The 18,925-nt window shown below is 46.4% G+C and overlaps 1 protein-coding gene across 1 annotated transcript in view; it reads right to left on the reverse strand.

Annotated features, from left to right (window-relative positions):
• The window catches only part of DNAH11 (dynein axonemal heavy chain 11), a 3,642,058-nt gene that overhangs the window by 415,978 nt on the left and 3,207,155 nt on the right, over positions 1–18,925 (reverse strand). The window contains exon 73 of the mRNA XM_078663510.1: positions 7,449–7,597. Within this exon, the coding sequence (XP_078519636.1) occupies positions 7,449–7,597 (149 nt within the window). The remainder of the gene's footprint in view (positions 1–7,448; positions 7,598–18,925) is intronic.

An 18,925-nucleotide genomic window follows, 5' to 3' on the forward strand; every position in this document is an offset into this window, starting at 1 on the left:
TTTTCTGAGGATTGATATATATATATTTTATCTACTTTTATCATAGTTTAGAATAATTAGTTACATCAATACAGGAATTCCTTTCCCGCTCTTGCATTGTATTCCTCTGTACCCGAACTGAGAACCAAACAGACGCCATTTTGTTGTACATGTATTAGACTCGGGCAGCGGTCACGTGCTGTCCTCCAGAAGTCGAGTAGGCCCCAGTTAGTTGAGTTACACAAGGCAGCTGAATTCATACTATTCTTTCTTGTTCTAAGACCCAAGGTCACATCTGGCTTCAGAGGTGATAAGCACATTCCTGGAGGCGCCATGCCGTGCTCCCAGGCACCGAGACAAAAGGGAGTCACCCCTCCTGACCCCCCCCAATAATAGCAGAAGCAGACTTCTAAACGAGCTTTGTGTGCCATATATGATCTTTCCTTTAAGCTACTGTGCGAACCAGTATTTTTCCATGTACGGTGATCTCATGTAACGCAATGGAACTATATATCCCATGTATTGAGTGTGATTTGGCAGTCTTCTCTGCGCCCTGGCTGGGTGACGTCGGAGAGGCTCCTCTATAGAGTATTATTGGTTTAATAAATGATTGACTTTTCTTCACTGCCAACTGACTGATTATTTGGTAAGCTAATGTTTGGGGACTATTGGTAGGTATAGCTCCATAGATTATTTCTGCAATATGACAAGCCTACCCACTCCGCACCATGCTACCCCGTTTCTAACATTGGTGTTCAGCGGTGGGATAGGACGTGTGTTTTGCGCAGTACAACAGCGACGACTGGTTGCACTACAGCTCATTTAGAATAATCACAGATTTGGGGACTGTTTTTCTGATTAGCGTTCCTCCTGAAAGTGTCATTTTGGAATTGTTCCCCTGTTGCCCTGTGGGTGGTGTATCCCGGGTGTATCTCGCCAGGATGGGGTTAACGTACGATGAGGATGACCTTTTGGAGTACACTGAGGAGGAGGTAATGACTCTCTGTAGGGATAGGGGGATACCGACAGTAGGCAACATCCGCAGGAAATTGTATCTCTATGAAGCCCTCAAAAGGGGAGTAGCCTTAGAGCCCTGTGGGGAAGTTTCAGAATACCCCTCCGCATTTTTAAGTGGTGGATTTGGTGGAGAACCGGAGGAGGACTTCGCGTGTGGGGAGGACTCTGAGAGTGAGGGTTCCCAGTCCATAACACTGGAGGGTGGTGGCTCTGAAGAGAAGGAAGAAGATGACAGGGCGGAGACGCCAGTAGCTAATGAGGACACCATAGACAAGGAGTCTCGTGCTGGGTCCAGTCCCGGGGGCACTGCCCCACCCCTTTCCCTGTCCCAGAACAGTGGGCGGATAGGAGGGAAGAAAGGGAGCATCAGCTGGCTTTGGAGCAGCTCAGGCTGGAACACGCCAAGGAGATAGTATAGCTGAGTGTTGAAGGAAAAAGGATAGAGACTAAAAGGGTCCTAGCGCAGGAAAGGATGGCGGAGGCAGAGAGGGCCTTCGCCAGGGAGAGACTAGCTCAGGAGGGTAGGCTGTCCCTTGAGAGGGATTTCTGTAGTCTGGATTCACCAGTGAGGATGGGATCCAGTGGTGGCAGCGAGAGTACATCCAGTGGAGGAAATCCCACTCCCAGACCTCAGTGGATTGTGCCGGATTACCTGGAAGAGGGGTACGGGTTGAAATTTAGGGGCAGCAAGAAACTGTCCCACCAGTCCTGAAGGGAGTTTGTGGATGTGTGTTGGACTTCATTGGAGGATTGGGTGGTGTGTAGCGCAGTGAATGAATGGGAAGGGCTGTTCCATGTAGTTATCAGGGAGTACATGCTCAGAAATTGTTTCCCAATGTTGCGCCACTACCTGTTGCAGTGTGGGTTCTCTGACCCCAGGGGGCATGCACGGGAGGCAGACCTCTGGGTGAGCACCAGAGAATCTGAGGAGGCATTGGGGAGTGATCCTGAAGGTAGTGGCTCAGGGTCTTCCAACTCAGTGAGGTGGGAGAGGTGCTGAATAGCCTAGCTAGGTCTCAGTGCAGTTAGAGGGTTGTAGGGCCTCACGTTCAGTCTCGTAAGAGAGGGAGTGAGATGGGGAGGTGTTCCAAGGTGCCCCAACCGCAGTCTCAGGGTCTGGAGAGTTTCATAAAGGAGCCCCAGGTTGGGAGCCTAGGCTGTCCTGAAAGTCCGTCCATTGAAGGGGAGCCCCTAGTGTCAGAAGAACCAGGGGCGTCCGTAATCAGAGTTCCAGGGGTTCTGGGGTCTGCTCAGTTACAGTACAGGGTTTAGATCCTGGGCTGGAATGCCAGGTTCAGGGACTGCCTGACCTCGAAGGGTGGGACACCTGTAATCAGGGTCCCTACCAGTTTGACTTCCAGGGGTACTTCTCCAGGTGGGAGAGTGTGAAACTCTGGAGGGAGGTGCAGAGGGAGGAAGGACTCACCCCTGGCACTGGCTCAGCCACAGGGCTTAGATCCTGGGTTAGGAGGCCAGGGACAGGTACTGTCTGACCTGGCGGAAGGGACGTCTGTAATCAGTGTCCCCCCTGGTTTGTCTTCCGGGGGTACTTCTCCAGGTGGGAGGGAGCGGAACTCTGGGAGGGGGTGCAGAGGTAAGGAGGACTCGTCTCTGGCTCCGGTTCAACCTAAGGGTTTAGACCGTAGGTCGGTGGATCAGGTGCAGGGTGCAGGCCCTGGACTGGGGAGGAAGTTGTGTCCTGAGGGTGCCTCACATAGGAGGAGAGTGTAGAACCCCAGAAGGAGAGGTAGGGGAAGGAGAGCCTCGCCCCTGACTGCTGGTCAGCCTGAGGGTGCGGACCCCAGGTGGGAGGACCAGTGGCAGTTTGGAACTGCATGGAGGAGAAGTAGAGTGACCAACGGGTACTACGTGCCTGGGGCTACTGCCCCTCACTCTGTGAGGCAGCAAGGACCTGAGACATCTGGATGGCCCAGGGTCCGGTCCTTGCCGCAACCAAGTAGAGAGTACCAGTGGGGTGGCTTAGCTGGTCCAGGGAGTGTTAACAGAGGGAATCACCTGGGTCCAGAGTGGCAGAGAACCTGCGGGTGCCCCTGCAGTTGCAGGCCCACATCCATGTGTTCTTGCCCCAAGCAGGGAAGCCCATCAATGCATTGAATCGTCTACCCTGGCTTTTGGCTGGAAGGGGATCATGTTGGACTTGGCCCTGCTGGCAGGGTCATCCCGGAACTTTTTGCCTTCGCCCTAGCCTTTTTGCTTTGATGGAATTGGTGGGTTCAAGATGTTGGACACTTTAGCGCTGGTCAGCAGTGCAAAGTGTGTGTGCTGTCTGCCTCCCATGGGCTTACCTTAAGAAATGATGGGCACATAAGATAACCCAATGCAATCAATTCAAGGATGTTTTCAAATGATTGAATGCTGTAGGGGTGCACCACAGGCATGTCTGAGTGATATATCTGCACAGATGGAACACAGAATGTGTGGTGTTGGGGTACTTACAGTCATTCATTTGAAGGGGAATTGGCACTGTGGTTACTGGGTCCTGAAGGTGAGTAGGGCAGGACAGCTGTGGAGGTTGTATGGCAGAGTGGATTGCAACATTCTGCTTGGTTAAGGATTACTGCTCTATTAAAACAGAATGAGTGGGCTATTGTGCCAGACAGTATCACAATTCTTACCCATTTCACCTTCTTAGTGGTGACCTTGAGTGACTTGAACAATATAGTTTGAGCAGGCATGGAAATTAAGATTGTGTGTCCAGCCCAGGCAGCAAGGCTGTTGGTGCATGTTTGTTGCAGGTAGCACATAGCGTGGTCATGATGCAGTTGCAACACTCTGAAGGTGTATGCAGCAGCTGCTCCTAATGCAGGAGGAAGTAGGCATCAAGGTTAAACCACAGTCTTTACATTTCTCAAGCATGTTGCTGAGGTGCCAGTTTTTCTTAAAGGCAGAAGCTGAGAGCTCAGAATTTATAATGACTTAGAGCTTTGCTTCAGTAAATACTTTAATCCTCATCTTGCATTACAGCAGTCTAGCACCTCAAGGCCAAGTGCATCTTTCAGTGAAAATGTGTGGAAAGTGCCCTGAATATTTGGTGTGAAGATTTGTTTAATACCCAACATAACAGAGGGTTTTAATATGGTCCTGTAGGATGAAGAGATGGCAACTTGGGGCATTACAGCTGTCCCTGCAAGGCAAGCCTTCCCAGGAAAGTGTGGTGAATGTATCAGCTGTATATAACAACTCTGGTTTTATAGAGGTATCTGTATATGGAAGCAAAAAGCCTTACTGAGGTGGCAACCACTGGTTTGCAAAGACTACTGCTACCAAGGACTTCTGGCTACAAAGGCAGTCAACTGGGCATGTACTAAGATAGCATAGGAAAACGGTCTCCTCAGAAATCAACCATGCAGAGAGAGGGACTAGATGAGTGAATGTTTAGATATACTTATAAGGCATCTTTCATTCACCAATTTTGTGAGTACTTCTGTGGCCTTCTAGTCTAGACTTCAGATGAGTCTAGAATAATGGGAACAGGCTACATATATTCTAGAATTACAGAATAATGTTATAAATGAAAGGCAAATTCATGAACCACTGTGTGAGTTTTAAGGCAGCGATGGACGACTGGTGGGGGAAGCTAGATATTTGGTTAAATTTGAGGCCACAATGATGAGAAGTGACGCTTTGTGTTGAACACTGCACTGGAGTGAAATGAGCCAAGCTCTATTTATAGATTCAGTTGGTTATAAACATCACAAAGCAGATACCTATGGCAGTGACTGTGAAGTGATGGGAGAGGATTACCATGTAAGTCATGAAACTGGCAAAAATATGCAACTAGAGGTATCTAAAAAGATTAATAAATCCTATGACTGGATGGTGGGCATTATTTGAGTGGTTATGGAAGTAACAAGTGACTGGTTAAGGAGGATCAATAGAGTTGTAGAGTGAAACAGATTCACATGGTTGCTGGAATGACAAACAACTAGAGGTGGAATGGTTACAGGTGAGTGGATCAAGAGGTTAGCTGGATTGTTTGGTTTAGGAGGCTAATTGGAGTCATTACTAAACACTTAGAGTGGAGCGACAGGGAGCGTTTAAAGAAAAAGTAGGTCCAGTACCAATGCTCCCAAGAACTAATATGTACTCACTGGTTGGTAACTGTTCCTGAAAGAAAGAGATGTAACCCACTTTGTTACATGGAACAAATGTAAGAAAATGGTCTCAATATGTGCTTCTAGTCTGATGAAGATGGGGGAATTTCTCCTTTTGAAAATAGTGCACTCACACACTCTTGTGAGTGTCATACTTCATTATCGGGAGTTGCTCCTCGTGGGTTGCCGCTGCTGTCCTCCACAGGCCCCGCGAGAGAGCTCTTTATCAGAGGTCTTGTAGGAGACACTGCTGTGATGCATGTGGGACTAAAAAAAGGTTGTGGTGCTAGCGTATTAAAATTATCCAACCGGTCCCTTGAAATCAGTTTTATTCATAGGTCCGTGGGGTAAAAGTAAAAGAAAAGTTTTTGGGAAAATAGGGCACCTCTTATTAACAAATATGGTATGAATAAAACTGATTTCAAGGTACCGGTGGGATAATTTTAATACACTAGCACCACAACCTTTTTTTAGGCCCACACACCCACATGCACAACTGCAGCGTCTCCTAAAAGATCTCTGATAAAGAGCCCTCTCGCGGGGCCCATGGAGGAGCAGTGCCAGATGATGAAGCATTACACTCACAAGAGTGTTTGAGGGCACTATTTTTATTCCCCCATCTTCATCAGACTAGAAGCACATTTGTTCCATGTGACAACATTGTCTGGAATAACGAGGCACTAGTTTCACAAAATTCGAGTATATCGAAAAACACTAACCTATGGGGGGAACTAGGATTCTACAAAAGTTGGTTGTAATCACCTTACTAGAATAAAGACTCTTTTTCTAGAAACCCCTCACCTACCAGGGTTTCCCCTAGGTGGCATGCTTCATCATTCGGGTTCCTCTCATTCCCCTAGTATTGCGTCTGTGTCAACATATTTCAAGCTGTCCCCTACAAGCTCTTCATCAGGACAACACGGGGTCCAGCCCCATGCGTACCACTCCTAATAAATCCTACAATAAGGATACAGTAAAGTGCACACCTTTTTAATGTATCTCTTTGCTTCTTGTTTTACAGATACAGAGTATCATTAAGTAACCATATGTATTTGTCTATACACATTGGGTGTGCACAAAACTCAAAATAGTAGCTCACTAGTTAGGTATTTTGAAGACTTATCTTACTTCTTATATTAAGTGCTCCTACGTAGTTTGCAAAGTGCAGCACGCCTCAATCCGTAGAGGATTGAGAGGAACCCCAATGACGAAGCATGCCACCTAGGGGAAACCCTGGTGGTTGAGGGCTCTCTAGAAAAAGAGTATTTCTTCAAGTAAGGCGATTACAACGAACGTTTGATAAATCCTAGTTCTCCCATAGGTTCGTTTTTATTGATATACCTGAATTCTGTGAAACTATATACAGTAAGGAGGGTAAACCTAGCCTTAACCTATACCTCCTATGATTTTTGGTTATAACGAGGCAGTAACCATTCTCAATCAAATGGGGACTACTCTGGAGTTTACATTGAAAAAGATGGTTCATATCCAATGGATTTTAATGATTGTCACTGGAAGGAAAATACAAGGTTAGCTAGAAAAGAAATTCACAGTAGTACTGCAGAGCTTTTTTCAAGTTGTGCATTAGATTTTCTCCCCAACACCTACACTTCTAAAATTGACAGAATCCTTTGAGAAGAGATCTAGGATGACAGGGATATTTTTCTTTGAGGATGGTCATTTTTAAATTAAAAGGTTTAGCCCACTGAGCCACTGAAAAAGATGACAAGTTGGTTCATTCTAATCAATAAACTTGCCATAAAAATAATAAATAAATTCCATTGTGCTACAAAATTCACTGCTTTTAAGCAGCTAATTTTAAAATCAATGATGCAGTAGGCTGAGTGTCCACCGGCAGTTAACAGGTCTGTTTGGGGTGCTCAATGTCTCTCGTGTTAAGTATCACATCATAGCCCAGGTGCATCACACTGGCTTATAAGCCCAATACCTCCATGAGGACTTGTCAAGACTCCATTGGCCTCAGGCTAATGAAAAATCAACCCTTCTCTAAAAATAATGGGAGGACTCTATACAATTGGGATCGCCACTAACTTATGCACTAGACTGCAAACAAACAATTAATTCAAGTTAGTAAGCAGACTTTTACGACGTTATCTCTTGCAAAAATATGCAGATTATCATTAGAGTCACTGAAAAATATTTGATAAGCAATTGCTTATCTCCCTTTGTTGCTTGAAGCAAACTTGCATCCATGACAATTAGCTGATGTCCATGACTATTTTCATTAAAAAAATCAACATTATTACATTTTCTTTTATATTTTATTTACAATGATTCCTTGCCATTTCTTTGTATGTGTTGAACATTAAAACTCACCGAGTGACTCCATATCCTTTAATGGATCGACCCCAGGGGATAAGATGAAAAATACAGGAGTGGCTGGGCTGCTCTCTTCATATGATTTTGCCAGATCGATCCTTGTTCCTTCCACATATTTTGAGCCTAATTTCTCCTCGATAAAGTTTCTGTGTGATAAAAAGTACACATACGGGATTGTGCAAATGTAAAACTTTTCATAGAATAGATCATTTTAATTTGACATTCCTGATGCATATTCCTTCTACTTTGTAGATGACTGTTTCAATGAAGTTTCTCATCTAATAGCATAATGTTAGTAGACGGATTCTCATGGGTATTCATACGTGAAAGTACCAACTTTGTGTGCAAATAAGTCAGTTCACGAGTGCAAATAACCGATTTATGAAATCCACAGAAAGAAAGATGGAAATTTACACTAGCCGGCTAACATGTAGAATGTGCATAAATGTTCTCCTATCCTGAATTCACAAAAAATTCCTGCGATGCTTGTATTCTGCTGCTGGGAGAACCTGGCCTGGCAGTTCTGGCTGAACTGTTCCCATGAGGTGCAGGGTCAAAGCTGAGTTGCATTTGGAAGGGTCTAAACTGAGGTGGCAGGGTGGGTGAAAAAAGATAGATTGGGATGCAGCCACAAGCAATCGCCAGGGGCTGAGATTAATTTGAGCATTCCATCCATCACTTTGTTCTTGATGCCCTGAACAGCCAATTCCAAACACATTAGATAGCATCCTGATGGGTGTGTGGGTCATTAAAAAAAAATACTAGTCAAGTCAAGTCAAGTCAAAAGTGCTTTATTCGAGTTATTACTCATAAAAGCATAATATACACCAGAATTTTAAAAACAAATTAAATTTACAATCCAGCACATTGACGCAACACTATAGGTTACATATAAAAATACATTCGGTTAAAAAGGATTAAAACATTTGATAAAAATAATTTTCAAGATGTGAAACGGCGGAGTCTAAAAACAATTATACAAATGCAAAAAATCAATTGATCCAGACAGAGAATAGTTAGTTATCTAGCAATCACTATCTTGATACAAGGTCATTAATAAGTAAAAGCAGTGATGTCAGATTCATGAGGACCAGTTTGTCACACAGAGAATAGTTATTTAATTAGCAGTCTCTGTCTAAATTGTCAGGCAGAGAATAGTTATTTAACTAGCAGTCTCTGCCTGAGCATCCATGCCCAACCCAGGTATTTTGCTGTAGCTATCAGGATCCAAGAAACTTGAGTCGTACAAATAATTCGCATAGCTACAGAACTACTTGATGTCCCAAGGTTCCTACACATAGGAGCTAACCATACACGTCTTGGAATAGCATATGATCTGCATGAAAACAGAAAGTGACCCAGAGACTCATCCCCCAACCCACAAGCTGGGCAGGTGTTATTTCCACCTGAACCCCATTTAGCTGTCAATATTTTTATAGGAAGTGCACCAGCTCTCAGTTGGAATAAGAGCTTCCTATCACCTGGTTTGGAGATGATATCCCAATATGGTTCCAAGACTGGATACATTTTAGGCTCAAGAAAATGCGAAGACATGGACCCAGTGCTTGAAGCATTTAAAGTTTTAGTAGCAATCCATTCCCAAAAAATATCTTTTAAGACACGCTTAGAAGGGAAAGATGCCCCAGCAGGGTCCTGCCATAAAGAACTCAACCCTAGCTCAAACAATATAGTTTTCAATAATTTAAGCCAGCTTATCTTGTGAAAGCCATCAGCCTTGATCACATCCACAAAACCCGCGGCATAATGTGAGAGCTCAGGAGTGGTCCAGAGTCTGCGCCAATACAAGATCGGGCGTAATCTGGCCAAGTCCTTGATTTGTTTCCTTCCCAGATCATATCGAAGAGGCAACAACGGAGTACTTTTAGGTGTACCGGTAAGAGTTCTTTAAAATTTATTTTCAGAGGCTTGCAGAGATGTAAGATTTTCAAAGCCCCACATTTCAGCGCCGTAAAGTGCAGACCCAATAGCCTTTGCTTCATATACCAATAGGGCTGGTTTAACAGGTTTGGTTAGCGACTTCCTGTGTTCAGAATTAATTGTGCCAGCTATTTGTTTGTGTCGCAGAATGGCAATATTTATATGCTGGCTCCACCTGTGGTCATCAGCTATTTGGATACCTAGGTATGTGAATGATTTAACTAACTCTAAAGGCCCACCACTCATCATAATTTTGGACTTAAAGCTACGCTGTGGCTTGAAGCTCATTAGTTTAGTTTTCGTAGTATTCACCTCCAGACCATGTTCCCCACAAAAGTTCTCAAAAATTGTCAGAGCACGCTGTAGTCCACTAGGGGTTTTTGATAAAATTAGCGTGTCATCCGCAAACATTAGTATGGGGATTTTTAGTCCTGCAAGAGAAGGAGCATCAACATTCGCAGTTACCAATCGAGAAACTACCCCGTTTATGAACAATGTAAATAGAGTAGGAGCCATTGAGCACCCTTGTCTGACCCCTTTTTCAACACGGAAATCAGGAGTGACCATCCCGTGACCGCCCCACAGAATTTTTGCATAGTTAGACTCGTGGAGGCGCAGTATCAAGGTTAGTAACTCATCAGAAACCCCCAAGCTATGCAAGACCTGCCACAGTTTTGCACGCGGGACCAGGTCGAATGCAGCCCGCAAGTCGACAAATGCCGCGTACAGGCTACACCCCCCCAGAACCACGGTTTTCCACTGTAATAATTGGAAGCGGAACACTTGATCGATCGTGCTTGTTGCCCTTCTAAAACCTGCTTGGAATGGAGATAGGATATTAAAATCCTCAGCCCAGTCGAGAAGCCTATTGACCACCACGCGACCCACGATTTTTTGCACAGTGTCAATGAGGCTGATAGGCCTATAGTTACACGGCTGAGCTCGGTCCCCCTTCTTGTACACGGGGATAATAACTGCTCCCCTCCATGAATCAGGGACATCTGCTCCTTGAGCAATTGAATTAATAAGCAAATGTATATATTTGCACCAGCGTTCACTATCGTTTAAGAATATATCGGCGGGCACTCCATCTTGACCTGGAGCTCGCCCGCATTTTACTGCACAAATTGCAGACATAATCTCTTTATAATTAAAATTATCATCTTCAAAAAACTTCATAACCGTACTGTCAACTGAGACCCGGGTATTAAGAGTGTATTGCAAACTAAAGAATTTAACCCATGCCTCCTGTGAGACATTATTACTTGGTGACTCTTCAGCTCTCTCAGAGCCCCATTTTACAATATTCCAGAATACTCTGGAATCCTTCCTGTCACTGGCCATTTTCAGTTTGCACCAGTGTTGCTCGTCCCAATCCTTCTTAGCATTAGCAATGCATACTTTATATTCTTTCCTAGCTAGAGAAACAGACACACAGTCTCGCTTCTTGATTGCCCGGCCAAGGTCGAGTCTTGCCTTCCTACAATCCGAGTTATACCATCTAGCATCTTTTCTGGTAATAACCCCCTTATTCTTATCAGGTCTTAGAAAGTGCACCTTGATCTTACCAAAGAGGGTATCATGTATTTTGACCACTTCCCCCAGATCCTTAGGAGAGGCATTAGCCAGTTCCATAGCTAGAATGGCTTGATCAGTTTCACTGTTGATAATATCAATAGCCTGCTGATTTCTCGCTACAGTGTCCCAACGTAGCCTACGCATATTGTTCTCGGGGATAATGGACGGAGGAACTAATTCTTTCGTGCAGCTAGAGTTTGATTCAACAGGCCACCATTTGTGAGTCACACATAGGGGGTTATGGTCACTCTCAGATCTTATAATTACTTCCATATCACAAAGGGCAGGCCACAAATGCAAACTGCAGATCACATAGTCAATTCGACTTTTGTGCCTCCCATTGTCGAAAGTTGGTGAACCAATTCTATCCCTAGCTGTTCTCCCGTTCGTAGCTCTCAAGCCTTTTTCAAGACACAGTGCGTTAATAGCAATAATGTCCTCTGTCCAACGGGAGACTGGTTTCAGTTGCAGTTCAGGGATGCCCCAAAAGGAATCCTCATCAGCACCAGTGAAAGCATCTCCCGCAACCAATGGCTCAAACGTCCTATTAAGGTCTCCTGCTATAACAATGTTATTTTTAATGGAGTGCTCCTCAATAAGGTCGGCCAAGGTTAATAATGTTTCAGATCGACCTTTGGAACTCCTAATATAAATATTGTAAATATCAAGTGACCCTGTTCTATCATTAGAAATCCTAATAAGCTGGATATCATTATGTCCAATAGCTATGTTTTTAACTGAGAGACTTAGTGCCTGTCGAATCCAGATAGTAAGCCCCCCCATAGGTCTACCTTTCGGACCCTTGACAGCTGACACATAAAAATTCAAATAGCTTAATACAAAGACAGGATCGCATGCCCAAGTCTCCTGGAATATACAGATATCAAATTGGGTAACAAAACCAAGCCAGTCCCCACAATCGAGCTTGGATGTCAGACCAGCTATATTCCAGGAGAGTAGGTTAGCAACCCCTGACAGACGACCCTGGTGTAATCCAGGAAAAAAGTTTGGTACACAAGCCTCACCATCTGCTTGGACTAGCGAGTTATTCAACAAATCATTGGTAAGGCAATTAACATTCTGGGTAGGTAAGCTATCCAAATTTTGATCCCCATTAGCTAGTGGTACTGGGCTTAGTTTTATAGAAAGTCAATCACAGTCATCAAGATTGGAAAAGGCTGAAAATCTATTCTCTAGATTTAGACCCCACTCTGGCTGCTTCACTTCCCTCCGCCCTTTTGTTGGGACAACGTTCCACTTAGTTTTTAGCATTGTTTTATTAGAGACCCTCCCACTACACTGATAGAAGAAGTCTAAAGTGAGTGGAATGATTTCAGTCGATCTCCGCTGCGGAGGCAGAAGGGTGGGTAGAATATTGGCCAAAACCTCTGGGTCAGAAAAATGTAGGATGACACAGTCACCCAAAAACTTCTTTGTGCTATTGCCTATCCACCTCACCCTTCTAGCCTTTACTATTTCGTCAGCTAATTGGTGCTTACCCCTAGGAGTTATTACCATATTATTTGTTAACCAATAAAGTGCTTTAGACAATAGGGATGAGGTAGATTCTTCCTGACCAGACTGCAAGAGAGGAACATTGGCTAAAACCAAGACCAAAGGAGAGGCCTCAACTATCAGCTCTACCGCACCATTTACAGATTCTGGGGCGGAGGATGCATCTGGAGGAACATCTTTATTCTCTGCACTATCTAATATGGATATCAAGGGAGCCACCGAAGGAGCTGGTAGTGAGGAAGCCCCACCACCCACCAAAGAAGAAGAGGCCTTACTGGACTCAACCCTACTAGAAACAGCATCTGGAAGTTTGCCTACCTCAGATAAGGTTTGATTCAGTAAACCCCCAAGGCGATTCACTTCTTTAGTGAGTTTATCAATTCTGCCTAACAGCGGATTAACAATGTCCTTTATCTTAGTGTCTATCATACTCAATAAATTCTTAAATTGACCACTAGTAAGAGACAAAGAAACGTCATCCAGAGTGTCATTTTCTTCCCTAGCGGATTTGCTAGGGGGCGATGCAATCTTTTTGCGGCTTGATCTGAGCCCAAATCGTTTTGCCTGTGGCTGTAGCTTTTTAGCCCCTCTGGTGGAGCGTGGAGCAGGCACCGGAGTGGGGGCTTTATCCTCGTGTAGTTGTTGATCAGTCTCCGTCTCACTCTCGCTGTCTAGCTCAATCAGAACCGACCGGTTCATTACAGCGGTATCAGCTTGGTCAGATTCACTTACAGGTGGACAGCAGGAGCTAGGTTGCTCTGAGGACTCGGCAAAAACTGAAGCCGGCGAAGTTGGTGAACTCAGGGCAGACGGTGAACTCAGGCCAAGTGAAGATCTCCTGTCACTATTGATTTTAGCAACTACCTGAAAGATATAGTTGTCCATAGTGTTTTTTGCAGGGGATAACTTTTTGCCGGGCATATTTCACAAACAAAACAATGCTTTTCAGAAGCACGGGGTAAAACAGGTGCTCCAAGATTCAACAATTCAAATCAGTAAATAACCCCCAGCTAGAACACAGGCTCACCTCCTTAGATCAGGTTTTCGAGCAGAGTAACGGGCCCAACCCAACCTTGTCCAGCCTCGGACGGCCTCAGACGGCCCGCCCTTTGCCCGGGCTTCGCCCGGCGCTCCCGCGCGCTCCCGCGTTGCGGTACGTGATGTAAAAAAATAGGCTCGAGAGTGTTCTGGGGGCGGGGCACCGAGTCAGCGCGGACCAGGTGTGCTGTGCAGGCAGGGACTCCTGGGAGAGCGAGTCCCTGCTACAGCCCCGGTCTCTACCGCCGACTGCAGATGGATCCTTGAGGCAAGAGGCAAGATGGAAGTGCCCCCGCTGTTTTCCTCCGTCGAGACTGTGAGCTAGGAAATGCTCCCAACAGCCGGTAGTGACCCTAAGCACGACGCGGCACCCGCGCAGCGGGTGCGGCTAGGAGTGATGCTGGCAGGAGAAGGCGTCCACAGTGACCACAAGTGAGCACTCTACAATTTTATTAGAATCCCCAATACTAGTATAAAGAAATGGAAATGCATTTACTTAACTTGAAACTATTGCTTTTTTTGGATATGCATCTTTTTCATACTTATTAAGATACATAGAGACTCATACGTGCACAGATATACCATTGAATAATAGCATGTTTGAACCTTTCACACCTATTTATATAGAGAAACAAATTACTACATAATTAGACAATCCTTCTCTGTTTAGTGACAACAATGCCACTTTTGTGAACACCAAGTTAAATAATATAGAAAGATTGAAATGACTAAAGAAAAAACAAATTAGGACATATTTATATACGCAAGTCTTCTTAGAACATCTTAAGAACAACACTATACTATGGGGTTTACAGGTGAAAAACATTCCAGAGATCTTTACAGATCATATAAATGATCTTATACAATTTAGTGGTGCTTGGACTAAATGTTCCAGCGGTTGGTTAGCACTCTAAATAGAAAAAGCATCAAGACAGAGCAAACAAGAACTTAATGAAATTGAAGACTTGGAAAAATAAATTCTAGGAGCTGAGACCATCATTTGCTGCTACTAATACTACTATCCGCATAGGAAGTAAGATAAAAAGCTGCATGATTTAATCAATGATGCCAGAGAGGAGACATAAATGTTGTACAGCGTCGGACTGTTGGAGGAACCCTGTGGAACTCCGCCTGGGCGAGAAGAGTTTTGCAGATGCTAAGTGTGTTCCTTTGACCCCTAATGCCTGAAGCTGATCCATCAGCAAAGTGTGGTTGTCTGCGCCAACACCCAACTGGTAGTAAGCTCACTGACCCAATGGAACTTGCTGAAGATGCTGGCCATTGGCACTCAGCACCAGAGTCTACAAAACGGTAACTGGCAGGGAGCTTCACAAGGTTGGACAAGTTACCCAATAAAAGATGGAGGGGTAGACAAACATAAAACAAGGAGTTCTCTAATGGTCCCCAAAAGAATTAAATGGTTCAGGACTCCCAATCCCCACCTCAGTGGAAGAAGAAATGGTTCCCACAATTTGCATCAGACACCTGGACTGGAAACTGTATTGCTTGGGGAGGAGATTTCCCCAGTTAGTGTGGGCAGTGGTGAAGAGGTTAAACTTAGTGTCCCTGGGTGACAGAGTGATGGTGACAAGGGCTCACATGCCTAGTAATCCTGAGAAATAAAGGCAGTGAGACACTATCAATCAGCAGAGGGTGGAGGCTCTGAGAGACATTGGAGCCAGCATGACAATTGTCAGATGTCATCTGGTAACCTCAGAGCATGGAGTCCCAAAAGCATTGAACCAGCTTATTGTAGCTGACAACCATGAGAGTCACCACCCAGTGGCTCTAGTTCCCTTTGAGTGGGGGGTAGTCTTTGGTTCCTTAAGGGTAGCTGTGAGTCCATCCATGGCTGTGGATTGTCTGCTTGGCAATGTCCAAGAGAACACCATCTAGAAAGAGCTGGAGCTCAGGTCCCACCTGGAGATGCTAGTGTTGTCGGAATAGGGGTGCCTGACCACTCGGTCCCCGGCCGTCTGAGAGGGTAGTCAGGAGGACTGAAAGAGTAGAAGAATTGCCCAGGTACCTGCACAAAATAGGAAGGGCTAGGGGCACAGGAATCCCACTCCTGAAACACCCACAATCTAGAAGAAGGCTGAGCCCGAGGGCAACGCCCCAGAATCTACAGGAGAGGGCATTGCTGTCCGGCGAAACATACCTAAACTGGCCAACTGGCAGAAGGAAGGATTTCCAACCATGGAGGAATTATGCAGAGCGCAGAAGAAGTGCCCTACTCTGAAGAGCCTATGGCCGAGGTCCATGCAGCTGGTGACTCCCCTGGTGAACATCTTATCTATTGGGAGAGTGGTCTACAGTATTGCAAGCCAAAGTTTCCTATGCCTGGTGCAACCTGTGTGTTGGTGGTCCCCCAGTGCTACAGGTCCTTTTTACTGGAGCTGGCTCATGAAGCTCCCCTGGCAGGTCATCTAAGGCAGGATAAGACCTTTAAAGGACTTGTCATCCACTTCTACTGGTCCCGGATGAGGAGGGCCTCAGATGCATTCTGCATGTCAAGCCCTACCTGCCGGGCTAGTACTAAGTCAGGAGGGAAGCAAAAGAGTCCCCTGCAGTAATTTCCTGTCATTGCCACTCCCATTGAAATGGTGGTCATCAACATTGTTAGGCATCTAGGCGCCAAGACAGCTATAGGCAACAGGTCTTGGTGGACCATGCTAACCAGTACTGAGACTATTTGTCTGAGGACAGGAACTGCACCCGTAGGGAAAACAACCTTTACAATGTGGTCATTAACACACAATACCTTTACCGCGCAAATCTGTACCTCGCATATGCCTTTACTACGCAAGCCTGTACAATGACAATATAAGCATTTCATAGGTAAATGTAGAGCCTATATATATTGTTAGAACTGGGATTTCTGGTAGGCTAAGGCTGATGCCGAAGCCAGACAGAAACCACCATTCTAGTCAGGGCAAGGGAGACACACGCCAAGATAACCCCTGCTCACCTCCTTGGTAGCTTGGCGCGAGCAGTAAGGCTAAACTCGGAGGCAATGTGTAAAGCATTTGCGCAAGCACACAACAGCAACAACATCCTAGGCACACCACAAAAGGAACTCCACACAAGGTTATATAAAGATATCTTTTGTATTGTCAAAACACATCAGATAGAAATCACACATGTACATTGTGCCAACTGGCACGGGCAATATTCACATGGGATTATTTACAAGACAGGGCCACATGGGCCACTGTCAGAATCAGCACTTGGTAGAAATAGCACTTCTAGAACATAGAATATAGGTAACACAAAAGAACAATTATAGGTCACAACCAGTACCTACTGGTAAAGGTAGGTACACACTACGCAATACTAATAACCATAGGCCTAGATCACGCATGGACACATAACCTCTCTACTATAACTTTACTAGGCAAAACACAACCACCTAAGAATAAAAACCACTTAGGGGTATAAGCAAAAACACATTACACATGATGCATCACAACATGAAGCATCAAAACACATTCAGAGGTGCAGGGAAGGAAAACACATGATGCATAAAAACACATTCAGAGGTGCCAGAACACAACTCAATAGCCCAAAAACACATGATGCCTAAAAACATTCAAAGGTGCAAGGAAAAACCACACAATTGCGCAAAAACTTACATAAGCCACCACCTGTGGCAGACTCTAGGCCAACTGGCCTTGATGGGGCTAGGACCCCCTGTGTCCCAATGTCAGGGGCCTAAACGTGGCAGCTGCCCACAAAGTGCTGGGCAGCTGTAGACAATCCCAAGCACCTAAACGGTGCAGCTGCCCACTAATTGCTGGGCAGCTGGGAATCAAAACTGCGACAGGGTCCTCACTGACCCTAGAACAGAAATGCGCCCAATCGTTGGAGCCACACAGGCTCTGACCCAACACTGCGCAGAATGTTGGAGCCACAAAGGCTCTAAAACAAATATGCCCCATGGAGCCCTCAGGCTCTGAAAACAACTGTGCCCCCCCTCGGGGGACTCGAGCTCACTGGATACCCCCGTGGAGCCTCTCGTGGGCTCTGAAACACTAAAATACCCCCGCTGAGCCTCATGGGCTCGGTATCAATAAGATGCGGGCGGGAGCCTCTCGGGCTCAAACAATGATGCCCCCAAGATGTTGGAGTCCCACTCGGGGGACTCAAAATATCTCAATATGCCCCCACTGTAGGAGGGGCCGCAGGGCCCTAGAGAACTGCGACCCCTTCGCTGGAGTCCCTCGTGGGGGGACTCGAAATGCACCCGGAGCCTTTCACTAGGCTCAAAGACAAAGTAATGCCCCCGGAGCCTCAACCGGCTCTAAAACAAGTAAGGCCCCCACGAGCCTTTCACTAGAGGGGAGGGGCGGGCACTGGCAATGTGCTTCGACGCCCCCCCCCCATTCCTGGGCACTCACCGGTCTCGCAGCGGCTGCTCCTCTTCCGCATTGGGACTCACCCCTTTGTCACGGAACCTCCTAGGCAGCAGCACCACTCCGGCGGCCGGGCTCAGTCCTCCTGGTGCGGGGCTCTCCTCTCCTCACGGGAGCCCCGCGAGCGCCTGCAGCCTCCCTCCCGCGGCCAGCATTTCCGGTCTCCCTCTCCACACGGGAGACCGGCAACGAAGAAGAAACAGGCTCGAGGCCCTGCCCACGTCGCCACAGAATCTGCCTGGCTTCCTGTCTCGCAGGGCCGCCAATGGCAGCGCGGCCCTGGGCAGGGAGGCGGGCACAGCGCCCCCCTCACACGATCTCTGGGCCGGCGGCGGTGAGCTCCGTAATTGTAAATATGCAGCGAGGTGGGCACTCGCTTTGGGGCCCAAAAACCAGCAATAAAAATGGGCGAATGCCGGGTGGGCACCGGCGGTGGACATAAAGCCCTTCCCCAGCGCTAGCGGGAAATAAAGCACTCCAAAGCGCTAGAAGGGCAATAAATCAGCGCTCCCAAGCGCTAATGCCCAGATACAGCGCTCCCCAGCGCTATAAGTGCAATACAGCGCTTCCAGCTACAACAGGTCCTGGGGGGCTGCAAAGAAAGGCAAAAGGGTACCAGGACTAAGGCAGAGTCCTCCAGCAATCCATCAGGTATCCAGGGGCTGGGCAGGGCCCAGGGTTTTCCCTGGGCCCAAGCAGCAGCACGCCCCTGGCAGGATTCAAGTTAGAAACAAGAAAATTTTCAGAGTGTCACAGCACCCTTTTTATACCATAACATCCTTTGTCTAGCAGGGTGCAGGCAGTGTGAGAACCAGCTAGAACTGGTTATAGGGAACTCCTTTCAGTGTGAAGGGCAGAGGCGACAGCCGCCCAGCAGGAGGTGGAGCCAGCATTGTGGCAGGCAGGCACAGCCCTATTCACTCCCAGGTGCTACCTCCTTCCACTTCCCTAGTTGCAGATGCAGTCATTCAACCAAGGTCTGACTCAGACAAC

This window comes from Lissotriton helveticus, chromosome 10 (assembly GCF_964261635.1).
Source record: "Lissotriton helveticus chromosome 10, aLisHel1.1, whole genome shotgun sequence".
In the NCBI taxonomy this organism is placed as follows: domain Eukaryota; kingdom Metazoa; phylum Chordata; class Amphibia; order Caudata; family Salamandridae; genus Lissotriton; species Lissotriton helveticus.